Here is a 13,384-nt window from a genome sequence, read left to right as displayed (position 1 = left end):
AGTAAAACATTTCTTTCTATGTAACTTCTTTTTAGATTAGATGCTTGATTATTTTTTGTCCTAACATTAGAGTCCCCTATTATTAAGACCACACTAATAATATTAAAAATAAAAGTGTCCTTTATGAAGACTTGCTTTTCTCTAATTTTCATCCATATGCGGTACTTGTTTGAATCTTTTTTCTCTATTCTTTTCATCCATATGTAGTACTTGTTTGAATCTTATTTCTTTATACTTATGAATCTACTCCAAATTTCTTTAATTAAAATGGTCATCATCTAATTTTTATTCCAAGTCTTTTTTTCCTAATCCTCAAAATCTAAGACTTCACACCCATCGTGCTTATGTATGTATGGGCAGCGTCTATGCAGCGGACTGAATTGCCCTCAATAAATCATTTTTAACAATTTATTAATTAGCTTCAAAATTATTTGTAAAGTGTTTGCTATTTTTAATTTATTAAACACATTACAATTAAGGTAAATCGGTCGGCTGTATGTATGTAGGAAATATAATATTGGGCCCTAAACTAGGGGCATTCCCTTTTCATTCATTCGCTTCCTCCATTCTTAAACGAAAAAAAATAAAAATCGTAGGATTTATATTATTTAATTTTCTGCTATAAAATGGTGGAGAGCGGCGGTTTGGTTACTTGGGGAATTTCGTGGTTACGGTAGCGATTCTCGTTTTGCGGGATAGAGAAAGACAATAATGCCGGAGGAGGATGACAAAGTCGATATGGATACTGCTGCACATCTCCTACACACATCTCTCTATCAATATCTTAGATCGGGAAAGGGTAATTTTATTCTAACTCCCAATTTTTTAATTTGTTAACTCTGTTCCCTTTCTCCAGTATCTGACTACCTGCCCACGGGTTAATTTCCAAAGGGATTTTGATCAAGCAGTTTCTGCTGTACAAACAAGTTTGGAGTTAATAAAAACCCTAATCTTATCCAAAATCATTAAGCTTAGGAGATTTTCTTTTCTGATCTAGTACTATCATGGAAATATTCAAGGAATACTGATACTTCTTTTTATCTGCTAGGGAAATTTATAATAAAAACAGAAAATTCAGTTTTGGTAGGAAATTTAAAACAGGGCTGCTATTTGGCTTGGAAATAACTTTGAGCAGCGTATCAAATCTAAAAGTTCTAACTCTCCTACAGCAATTAGACACTCAAATCCTCCTGATATGCACCTTATACTCTTACATTGCAAAGTCCTAGAAAGTGAGTTCTTTATAGAAGGTTTTGGTACGAATTCAAATTCACAAATATTTGATTCTCAAGTCTGATCTTGTAGTCCAGTGCCTATATGCTCCTTACATGCCTTCTTCCCTGCGCTATGACACAAATCCACTTCGTGATATAGATAGGAGCTGCAACCATTGCCTTATATCATTCTGTAGTGGTTCCAACATCCATGTAAATACGGCCACTAAGTTCTGTTTAGAATTTTTAGAAGCAGTTTGCTTTAAGATGGATTCGTGGCAACTGAAAATCATTGGGCGGCTTCAATAATTTTGGGCGAATGAAAAGAAAAACACCGTTTCCTAATGAGACATCAAAAAAGAATTACCAGTAAATAGTTGCCAGATCGATATCTTAAAATTGCTGTGTAGGAGTGGGAAACCTCAGACCCCTTGTCCAGTACCTGTGTCAAAATTCCATACGAAACCGTCTGCACATGAGAAATAGGAGCCCCGGACTCTTCCATCAGACCCCATCAACTTTACAATTCAATAGAGCCACAATATAAATAGGAGTGGCAGGCCCTCCCATCAATTTTTAAAGAATCATAAAAAATACAACCAATTCTAATGTTAATGCACAATTTCACAGATTACTACAGATCCCTTAGAAAGGTGTATTTGTAGAAAGTAGGGCAAAACAGAGCCAGAAACACGGAGATATATAACTGATAAACAACAATATATTAATCTAGCTTGCTTACATACATCAGACCTTCAAATGTTTTCTAACAATGCACAGCTTGTATGTGCACATCACATATTTATTCATGTAATACCAAAATCTAGAAACTCCTTTTCTAGAGTATTCTATATCCTAAAATGTTATACATCAAGTCTGGACTGTACAATGGAAGGCTCTAGGAAGCCTTTTCTCTGGATTCTTCTACACAATCTTAACCCTTAACATCCCCCCTTAAGATTGGCTACAAAAAAAATACAAAAGAGAGAGGAAGAGGGGAACATTATATGACTATCCCCCCTTAATGTTCACCTCAATCATACCGAGCATACTCCGTAGCTTGAGAAATTCAGCCTGAAGCGTACTCTTAGTAAATATATCTTCCTTTTGATCTTCACTTGGACAAAATTGAAGATTAACAATATTTTGTTGAACAAGATCCTTGATATAGTGAACGTCAATTTCAATGTACTTTGTTTTAGCATGAAAAACAGGATTGCTTGCAACTTGTATAGCACTTTGATTATCACAATATAAAGTAGTAGCTGAACTTTGTTCAAAGTCAAGCTCACATAAAAGATATCGAAGCCAAACTACTTCTTTTCCTGCTTCTTTTGCTGCTCTATATTCTGCTTCACATGAAGATAGTGATGTAGCGGCTTGTTTTTTGCTGCTCCATGTGATTGGATTTGAGCCAAACTGAAAAATATAGCCTCTAGTAGATTTTCTATCATCAATATCACCAACTCAGTCTGAATCTGTAAAGTCAAGCAAAGAAATTGGGGACCTATAATTGTAATGTATGCCATAGTACATTGTTCCACGAACATATCACAAAATTCTCTTGGCAGCCATCCAATGACTTTCTTTGGGTTCCTGCATAAAACGAGATACCATATTGACTGCAAAACAAATATTTGGTCTAGAATGAGTTAGACAAAACAAACTACCAACAAGCTGTCTATATAGAGTAGGATCTACTTTCTCGGAGGTTCATTCCTTAGTAAGCTTGACTCCAGATTGGAAAGGAGTAGGGGCTGGCTTGCAATCAGTCATTTTAAATTTCTCTAAAAGATCCAAAACATATTTTGTTTGAGAGATGAACAACCCATCATGAAGCCTACTAATCTGCAAGCTAAGAAAATAAGTTAGTTCACCCAAATCAGTCACATAGAATGTCCCTTTGAGAGTCGATTTCAAATTATTGATTAAACTAATATTTGGTCCAGCAATGAGTAAATCATCTACATAAACTGCAACAATGATGATGTCATCTTTCACCTTCTTCACATAAAGATTTGGATCTGATTTATATTTTTTAAACCCATGAAGCTGAAAATACCTGTCAATCTTCTCATTCCATGCTCTTGGTGCTTGCTTAAGTCCATAGAGTGACTTTTTTAATCTACAAACATGATTAGGATGTTGCTGATCTATAAAACCTAGAGGTTGATCCATATAGATTTCTTTATATATATCTCCATTTAATAAAGCATTTTTTACATCCATTTGATGAACATGACAACCAAGACTTGCAACCAAAGATAAAATAACGCTAATTGTATTCATTTTAATGACATGAGCAAATGTTTCTTCATAATCAACACCCTTTTTTTAATTAAATCCTTTAGCAACCAATCTAGCCTTGAATTTCTTTATATCACCATTTGATCTAAATTTTGTTTTGTAAACTCATTTGCAACCAATAACATTCTTACCTTGGGGTTGAGGTACACGTTCCCAAGTTTTATTTTCCATTAATGCATTATATTCTTCTTTCATGGCTTGCTCCCATTCTTTCTTCCCTCAAGCTTCCTCGTAGGATTTTGGATCATTTGCTTGTAATGCTTTGACCATGAGAGCACAACCATTCCTTCCTTGGATTTTTGAGTTTTGCCTATAGATTTCTTCAACACTTCTTGTCTTTTGTCCAGCTGGAGAAACATATTCATTATCGCTACCTGCAGATAATGGCTGATCAAAAGTGTTAGTAGTTTCATTTGTATCAGCAATGCATACGTCATCCTCATCAATACAGTCTTCACCTTTTTCTAGAATAGGAGAAGTAGTTGTTGTTGTAAGTTGTGAATGCTCATCTAACTTTACATCTCTACTAGCAAATACCTTATTTGTTGTCAAATTATATAACCTATAAGCCTTTGATTCTTCACTATAACCCATAAACAAACACTTGTGACTCTTTGGTTCTAACTTTTTCCTCTTTTCATCAGGGATATGTGCCCAAGCAATACATCCAAATACTTTAAAATAACCAATGTGGGCTTTTCTACCACTCCAAGCTTCTTCAGGGGTGATATTTGTGAGGGCTTTCGTTGGAACTCTATTCACAATATATGCATCACAAGAAACAACCGAACCCCAAAATTTATTATGTAAACTTTTAAAATGCAACATACAACGAGCAATTTCTAGAAGAGTTCTATCCATTCGTTCAGCCACCCCATTTTGTTGAGGAATATATGGTATTGTTCTTTGCAATTTAATTCCATAATTCTCACAAAATGACTCAAATGTATAGTTACAATACTCACCCCCATTATCTGTTCTTAAGCATTTAATTCTTTTCCCACACTAATTCTCAATTAAAGCCTTAAATTTTTGGAAAACTTCAAGTACCTTTTTCTTTCTTTCAATGAAATAAACCCATACTCTCCTACTATAATCATCAATAAAAGTGAGGAGATACATAGCACTTGAAAGTAAGGGATAGCTTGGTTCACATAAATCACTATGAATGAGTTGTAATGGATGATTGGCTCTCCGTGCTTTACCTGAATCAAAAGAATCTCAGTGATGTTTCCCTAGCACGCATCCTTCACAAACTCCTTCAAATGGTGAGATTTTTGTTAACTCTCTAACCATATCCGTTCTAACCATATCTTGCAATTTCCTATAATTGATATGTCCAAGTCTAGCATACCAAAGTTTTGACATATAATCAGCTTGAGCAACATAAGCATGAGAGTTTAAATTCTTCATCAGCAAATCTTACAAATTTAAAAAGACTTTCTTCATGATCAACTCTTCCAATTACAATTATATCGGTTGGGTCTTTTCTATCTCTAACAATGACTTGATCAGTAGTAACAACAAACTCATATCCAGCTTGAACTATTTTATATACTGAAATTAGATTCACCCCTAATCCTTCAACCAATAAAACATTTTTCAAAGACCCATTTGTTACATTAACAGTTGAGGTACCTATAACCGGCCATTTCATTTTATTGCGAATAGTAATTTCTTGATCTGAATTCTTTCCTTCATAAAAATCAGTAAGCAAAGATCAATCTCCAGTCATTTGAAATGATGCACCTGAATCTAAAATCCATTCTTTAATAGAATCTGAAGCAAAGTACCCCCTCTTAATAGTAGATTTTATTTCAGGTGTAGTAGTTACCTCCTTACTTGTTTTATCCCATCTTTTTTAGGAGATGGCTACAAAGCTGTATCTATCCTTCTTGCCATCCTTAAACTTTCCTTGCTTTGGCTTGTTTTGCTGCCTTTCATTGTCCTCGTTTTTCAAACAGAATTTCTCCATGTGATTTTCACCACCACAATGCCTGCAAATAATGGGTTTTCTTCCACCTTGTTTCTCTACACTATCATTTCTAAAAGAATGATTAGAACTCTAATTATTCTGAAATTTATTATATCCTCTCCAATTCTTCTTTCCATCATTTATAACAACCTTACTTCTAGCTACATATGCATGATTTTTTTTAATATACCCTTCTTTAATAAGTTGGGCTTCTTCATCTATAACAGACTTATAAAATTGATCAAAAGTTTGTTGTGGAGTATTAGGATTTAGCTGAATAATCATTTTCCTTGAGTTCTTAAATACCTTGTATGGTTGGGGGAGCTTACTTTCAACCATTGCAATCAATTGAAAATCTTTCTTTGCATATTCAACACCTATTTTCTTTAGTTGAGCATTTTAAAAAAATAACTTCATTGAAATAATTAGTCATTTTTTTCAAAATAGGATGAATCCAAGTTCACCAATTTTTCTTCTATGCTAAATGTGCTAGCAATATTAGCATCTTTATAAAAAAATTCTAAACTATCTCACAACACTATTGGATCATCAATATCAACAAACCTTCTATTGAGATTGGGGCTTAAAGCTTTACCAATAATACCTCTAGCTTGCTCCAAGTTGCATCTCCAATTCTCTTTTTCTTTATTAGTTTGGGGTTCTTCAATCTTCTTATTCACTATCCTTCATAAGGCCTTTTCTCTCAAAGCATTCTTGACTGCAATCTTCCAATTTGCAAAACCACTTCTATCAAATATAGGCAAAACTTCATTTGAAGAGCCCATGTTAGCAAAAAAAATCAGCCTTGCAAACAAACCACTTCCAGCAATGTATTTCCTGCATCAAATCTCTCTAGAGATATTTCTACTCCAGCTGAACCTCTAAATGGATCTCCAGCTGAACCACACAGAAATCTATTTTTAGCTGAGCCTAAGCTCTAATACCATGTTAAAACAGGCCATAAACAATATAAAAACCAAAGTAATAACTGCTGTAATGTAGAAAGTAGGGCAAAACAGAACAAAAAAAAAAAGAGATATATAACTGATAAACAACAATATATTAATCTAGCTTGCTTTACATACATCAGACCTTCAAATGTCTTCTAACAATGCACAGTTTGTATGTGCACATCACATATTTATACATGTAATACCAAAATCTAGAAACTCCTTTTCTAGAGTATTCTATATCCTAGAATGTTCTACATCTGATCTGGACTATACAATGGAAGGCTCTATGAAGCCTCTTCTCTGGATTCTTCTAGACAATCTTAACCCTTAACAGTATTTTGTAGTAATAGAATCACTAGTAGTTCTAGAACCACCAGACTGTTGTTTCTGTTGGGCATGTTCTCTGCAAAACCCCATTTTCCTAAAAGGGGAAAGAAGCCTCCATTTTCCCCATTTGTGGGAAACCTATCTTATAGAACTTGGTTTTTACTGGGATGGAATTATATTGATGTTTATAAATGATTAAGCACACAATCAAGAGTAGGAACTCTATTGAGGAAGAGAAAACACAGAAGTTGCAAGGAGGTCACTGTTGAAGAGCATATCGTTCAGATTGCTGAAGAGTCGAGACTAATAGAACCCATTGTAGCTAAAACAATTTACAAGCTATACATTCTTGGATGTTTAGAAGCCTTGACTAGTCTTTTTTAAAGAGTAAATTGATTCATATTATTATCAATGTTCACTGAGATATTATTTCATTTTTTAAAGATTCCATATGTTTCAGGTTAAAAGAAAGAAAAAATTAAGGAGAGTTTTTATTTTTAAATTTCTCTCCTCAAGCAGAAAAATTATTGTTTCATAAATTTATAAAAAACTAAGCCAATCTCTATTTTAAATTTGCAAATAGTTGGAAAGTTAGGAATAAAAAATAGCCAATTGACAAACAGCGGACCAACAAATGCTGAAGTAATTAAATAATGTTAGGAGATGCTGTAATTCCTGGAAATGATCTTGGAGAAAGGTTTTTGTTTATAAGAATAACTAAGAAGCATCTGAACATAGAATCCCTGATATTATGTTGAATACTGTTTTTTCATCATTTTAAAGTTTTCTTAAAAATCGATAAAACCAAATCTTGGCTGAATAAAAATAAAGTTATTGTAGGAAACCAAAACAAACATGAAAAACTCATCACCTCCAGCCAGTTAGAAGCATTAGTCATATTTACATATCCTTACCTAGCTATTAAAATCACATACACAGCAGATTAAGATTATTCTTAGTTCATGAAAAAGTTGTTTTCAGAGCTGGGGGTTTTCTTAGGACCACTGAATTTATCATCTCTTTGAGAATCTGTGATTGGTGAGATTCCTAATAACGGCTACTATACATTTGTTTATTAAGATGACAATTTTAAAAAACCCTTGCATGAAAGCTGCTAGAACTTTGCCTGTGGATTTATTCCATTAAATTTAATTGAATTTGCTCAATTAGTTCTGGAGTTACTTTAAGAGTTGTATTTAAAATATTTAACTATTATTCTAAAGTTACTGACTGATATTCTTTTGCAATTGAATTTATTTTCGTTCTTTTTTTATTTATCAGTTACAGTTCCGTTAAGTGAATTTTACATATTTTGGACAGGTGCAGAAGTGGTCCTTTGGAGGAGGAGAAATGCTGCTATTGGCATCCTTGTAGTTGCTAGTATTTTATGGTACCTGTTTGAATGTTGTGGATACAGTTTGTTGTCCCTTGTTGCCAATATCTTCCTGCTTTTGGTTACAATCTTATTTGTTTGGTCAAATGCTGCATCTGTACTCAATAGGTGGGATTATTTTATTTGTTGTACCATCAAATTCTGCATGCTTTGTCTACCCTTATTGATTCAATTTTTTCTTTCTCAAATGAAATGAGGAAAATATTATCAACTTTATTATACATGCAGGCCTCCACCTTCTCTCCCTGTATTGAAAGTGTCAGAGGAAACAATGAACAAAATAAGCGCTACTATGAGAAAAAACATTAACTATGGACTCAAGGTGTCACGAGAATTTGCCCTTGGCAAGGATCTAAAGTTGTTTTTTAAGGTTAGCACTTGTTTTCTGAGACCTTTTGCTGCAACTTTTATTTCTGAAATTTGAGAAGTCACAAGAATTCAATCTGCATGGCAATGTTACTGAATACAAATCTAATTTCACTGAGAAGGATTAACAATGTCGAATGAACAAAGAATTTTAATGACGTCTATGAGATCAGCAGTTGAAGGGGCCAAGAGAAAACAAATTAATTTGCATGTTAAATCTTCTCTGTGTTGCCCCTTATGCTGTGGATCCAAAGTAAGAGTTATCGTTTTTATGTAACCTCGCCTTTTCACAAAGTTTATTCGGACTGTTCACCTTTAAGTTGTCTTTGTATTGACTGTGGACATCCTTGTATGCTACACATTCTTTTATAAAATGTTGTTCAGTTTCCACCACCCATTTGCTGCAAAACTTACAGGTTTTTTCCTCCTACACCTCTTTGGGTACTGTCCATCTACTAGTTTTACATTCCAGATGACGAAAGCTGGTCATTAGAGGAGCAATTAGAATTTTTGCCTTTTCTTTAATAGTGGATCTTAAATAGTCTTTATCATCATATTCCCAGCTGTAGTTGAATTCTTTGACATGATATGCTTTTTCCCTTCCTGGCTGTTTTGTTCACATGGCATTCTTGAATTTTTCTAACACCCACGTTTTAATCTTTTCATTAGTGTTTGGGCACAAGAGGAGATCTATGTTCCATTTGCTGTTCTGTTTTTGACATGTTTTCTTTCTATTTTCTAACTCTTCTTCAACCACCATCTTTGGCTAGTGATGCTTATCCATATTTCCAACTTTTTACAAGTAACTTAGCAAACAAATGATTGCTGGAGCCTCAATTGGAAACAAACCAGCCTCTGCTAAGATCTCATTAGGTACTTGATTGACTTGACCTTGACACTACTACTGATGAGATATTTTTAGATTCTTTCTATTCAACACTATTTGTAATTTGACATATTACTTCCCTAAACTTCACATCTGTAAATAACTGGTACAGTTTCTCCGTCTTTCATTTGTGTTGGAATCGCCTCTTTAAACAGCTCTTGCCCAACCCTGTCATGTTGGTCAGGAACTTTATTATTATGGAAAGTATTAACTGTTTCTTTTTAAATCTTCATGTATTGACCAATCTTCCAAAAATCCCTTTGTTGAATAAGCTTTGATCTTTTCCCTAATAATAGGACTGGTAAGGAGATCTACAATGTCAAACTTATAAACTTATAATCGATCCACACTGCCAGAAAACTTCTCTAATAGAAACATTATACATATTACTCACCATGAATGACTTTCTAAGGTACATAGCCAACAGTGATTGGCTACATAGTCATTGTTGGCTGTATGACTAAATCAAAGAACTAAGAACAATTTGTGGGTAAAAGACCTGATCTAGGGTAGCCTCATTTTTTGCTGGATGTTTTTGCTTAGATTTTTTCCTCTGAAGTTCCCTGTATTTCATGAAGTAGAAAGTATGGCTTTAAATCATGATCTTGAACACATTGAGTTTAAAAATGATTTATTCTTGTAGATTCTGGCAAAGTTGCAGAACTGACAAATGCTAGTGAGTTTTTAAGAGAATAATAGCGATTTCGTTTTTGCTTGAAACTTAAGTTATAGCCTGACCGAAATTAGCCTCTAAGGAAACTTGGTCATGGATAATGTAAAATATTAGATGAACTGATTTGTTTTTCTTGCAGGTAGCTTTTGTGCTATGGATTCTCTCCACGGCTGGTACCTGCTTCAATTTCTTAACACTTGTATATATATGTAAGTTCTCGCACACCCTTTTTTAATATGCTGTTTGTTTTGGTGTTGCAAAGGCTATGACTTTTCTCCATGATTTTACTATCAGTGTAGCCTTAGTTGTTTTTCTAATGCAAATTTGTGAGATGAATTCCTTGATCTGACTGCATAGAAATGATGTATGGTTTTTAGTTTAATGGTTGATCTCTGGAAGCCCTAGTGTGACTTTTGCAGGTGTTTTAGTTTCCCTTACACTTCCTGCTTTTTACAACAAGCACCAGGATTATATAGATAGACACGCTGAAACTACACGCAATGACATTAGAAAGCGCTACGAAATGTTTGATACTCATGTTTTGAGCAAGATTCCAAGGGTTTTTCCCAAAAGATGAAGGTTGTGTGACCTCCTTTTTCCAGAGGCATATTGTGAGATGATGTGTGTATTAATGTAATCCTAAAATTAACGTGGTTAACTGCTAGCCATTCTTATCAGGCTCGCAAAATTTGATTGATTCGGAAGTCCAACAGGTTTTGGAATTCTAGATTTTCTTTAAAAAGAGTTGCTTTTTCTATATAATTGTAAAATCTGGGCCAAATCTGACTAATCCGGCAGGATTTGCACAAGATCCTTCCGGATTTTGTAATTATAGTGGTGGTCTGTAATATATTCTCAACTGTGGATGTGCCCCGCTGTGTTTGAATTGGAGTCTTGTTTTTTAGGGCTTTCTATCGCGTTCCAGTTTGAGATTCATTACTTGATTAGAAGAATTTTGGTGTTTTACATCATGAGCTAAGATCGGAAGGTCTTTGAAAACAGCTGCTTCTTATCATTATAGATCTTATTCAACAAATAAATAGAACAGGTGTATCAGTCTTATCTGTACCTATTTTTGCATTGTGCCAAACTTCAAAGATCTGATGAAAAAGAGTAGTTTTTTGTACCAGGGCAGAGTTATGTGATCTCTCTAATGGCAAAACTAAAGTCACAATTCTAGCATTCGTCGGTGTTTTGTAAAACATTGTGTGCTCCGACCTTTCCACATTGATGATTGAGTAAATTTTGGATATGATACATTCTAGTTCATATATCCAGCCATAGATCTGCTTAACGAGGTTTGCAAATTTCCGAAGGTAGACAGCAACTGAATTTTGATTTACGGAAGTTGCGAACCTCTGGGATTTTTAAGCCTTTCACTTTTGAACCAGTTAAATCTCTTTATTTTGGGGTAATAGCTTATTATTATCATTGCCACTTATAGTCTATATTCTATGAGTCACTTAAGAATCCATATCTTATAAAAATGAATAGAATAGTTACCAATCATTACATTTAGGTGATGTTCACAAAGTGAAGCATGCGGTCCTTTAGGTCAATGAGTCTAACTCAGAAATAACAAAGTTGAACATGATAACAATATCACATTTGGCTTGTGGAAAATATCTCTTACTTATCAATTGATGAACTTAAGGGGCTTCCTAACAAACGTTCATAAGGCACAACAATTGTGATTTTGTAAATTAGGTTGCTATAAAAGTAGACTTAACCTTGGAAGAAACTTCATGGTTAAGTGAGTTTGAGCCTTGGAAGAAACTTAATGGTTGAGTGTGCTTGAGATGGAGTAATATTGGTATAGGTGATCTCCTTGGAAGTCTTTGGGCTTCACTTATGTGAGCATCACCTAGATGCACTGAGGGTTGTTCCTTTCATTCTTATGAGAGGTGGGTGTTCTTGTAAACCACCGCTTATGAAACATAGGTTAATGAATTTGACTCAAAATCTACAGAAGTTGGATCCTAATAGTAATAGTCATATCAACAATTGACTTGATGTGGAAAATATCTTATTAGTTTTTTTTTTTCTATTGGATTTTGTTTTGTTTTGTGATGAATGAACTTTTTCTAAATGTATTTCAAATTTATTTATTATTTATGAATTTGTGGGGTATATTAAAAATTTTGTTTGTGTTTTAATCTTTTTAGGTTTAGAAATATTTATATTTTTCTCTCTTGTATACATAATAATATATACTTAGATTTCATTGCTTCATCTTCTTATTTGTTGAAATAATGTGAGCTTTGAACCAATGGAGTCGCATTAAGGGGGACCCCATATCGAGGCCTCTACGCCTCCTAGATACACCTATATTTATAATGCCATGACCACCCGAACCCACCATATTTGCATGGCTCTCCTTATCCTCCAATCAATCCTCCCAAAGAGCACACCAGCACATTCCCTACCAAGATGACAGGTCAACAACGACCTCTCCTTATATCTCCCTAGTCGACCTACTGCATAATAAGCATCCTTATACCTCTGTCGATTGATCTCACTAGGTTGGTAGCGCATGGCAAGGGCATCAGCGATCGGTGGGATTCGAACAACAAACCACCCATACAATAGGGCTTGTGCCAACCGCCGCATTGTGGGGTGATCCCCCATATATATATATATATATATATATATATGTGTGTGTGTGTGTGTGTGTGTGTGTGTGTGTGTGTGTGTGTGTGTGTGTGTGTGTGTGTGTGTGTGTGTGTGTGGAAACTACAATTGGAACAATTGTTTATGCTGTCATTGATGTCAAACCTTACTGGTAGGACATTTGCTAACAATATAGAGTGTCATATCAGTTGATTGATGAAGAAGATTTGAAAGAGGGAGTTAATTAGACGAGTTAGTGAAGTTGTTCAGTATAGAGGAGCAAGTATGTTGGAATTACAATGGGGACTTGGCTAGTTAGTCTTTGATAAAATAATGTGTTGTTTAATCATTATATGAAGTGAAGAAAACGAACAATATTAGCCGAGTATTAGTTGAGTGTTAGTTATGGACAAACAAGATGAAGAAGGAAAATGTAGTGGCGACCAAGCGAGCTAGTGTAAGTCAAATGAGATAAAACAATAGAGACCAAGCAACCCAGTGATGACCAAGAAAAAGAACATAGCGATGACTAAGTGACAACATTTTGACAGTTTGAGAAGAATCAAGTTTTGGATTGACATGTTGAATTTTTGGGTTCGTCAAAACATGTGGATGATAAGGATCGATGAATTGGAGTATTTAATGCATGAATTGAGTTTGTTAAGCAATCAAAGACAAGG

The 13,384-nt window shown here is 34.4% G+C and overlaps 1 protein-coding gene across 3 annotated transcripts; it reads left to right on the top strand.

Annotated features, from left to right (window-relative positions):
• Positions 1-568: 568 nt before the first annotated feature.
• On the top strand, positions 569-11,006 carry LOC149567258 (reticulon-like protein B11). Of its 3 annotated transcripts, none has more exons than XM_089820432.1 (5): positions 569-799; positions 8,103-8,277; positions 8,398-8,539; positions 10,234-10,303; positions 10,514-11,006. In XM_089820432.1, the coding sequence occupies exons 1-5, from the start codon at positions 712-714 to the stop codon at positions 10,669-10,671; spliced, it is 633 nt and encodes a 210-aa protein (XP_089676558.1). In that variant the 5' UTR covers positions 569-711; the 3' UTR covers positions 10,672-11,006. The 3 variants fall into 3 exon arrangements, with proteins under 3 accessions (XP_089676558.1, XP_089676557.1, XP_089676559.1); XM_089820431.1 differs by having other exon boundaries at positions 8,097-8,277; XM_089820433.1 differs by having other exon boundaries at positions 571-799; positions 8,097-8,277; positions 10,500-11,006.
• Positions 11,007-13,384: the final 2,378 nt, after the last annotated feature.

Source organism: Cupressus sempervirens, chromosome 3, assembly GCF_028749045.1.
Source record: "Cupressus sempervirens isolate cs-2001-9-10 chromosome 3, ASM2874904v1, whole genome shotgun sequence".
Lineage (NCBI taxonomy): Eukaryota > Viridiplantae > Streptophyta > Pinopsida > Cupressales > Cupressaceae > Cupressus > Cupressus sempervirens.
The sequence above is the reverse complement of the archived record's forward strand: the minus strand, read 5'-3'. Positions and strand labels throughout refer to the sequence as shown.

What these genes read in the sequence shown, in the direction of transcription:
- LOC149567258 (XM_089820431.1), top strand. Translation starts at nt 712, where the DNA reads ATGCCGGAGGAGGATGACAAAGTCGATATGGATACTGCTGCACATCTC. An exon ending in GCTGCATCTGTACTCAATAG is followed by an intron (nt 8,278 to 8,397) that starts GTGGGATTATTT and finishes TTATACATGCAG; the next exon opens with GCCTCCACCTTCTCTCCCTG. An exon ending in ATCTAAAGTTGTTTTTTAAG is followed by an intron (nt 8,540 to 10,233) that starts GTTAGCACTTGT and finishes TTTTTCTTGCAG; the next exon opens with GTAGCTTTTGTGCTATGGAT.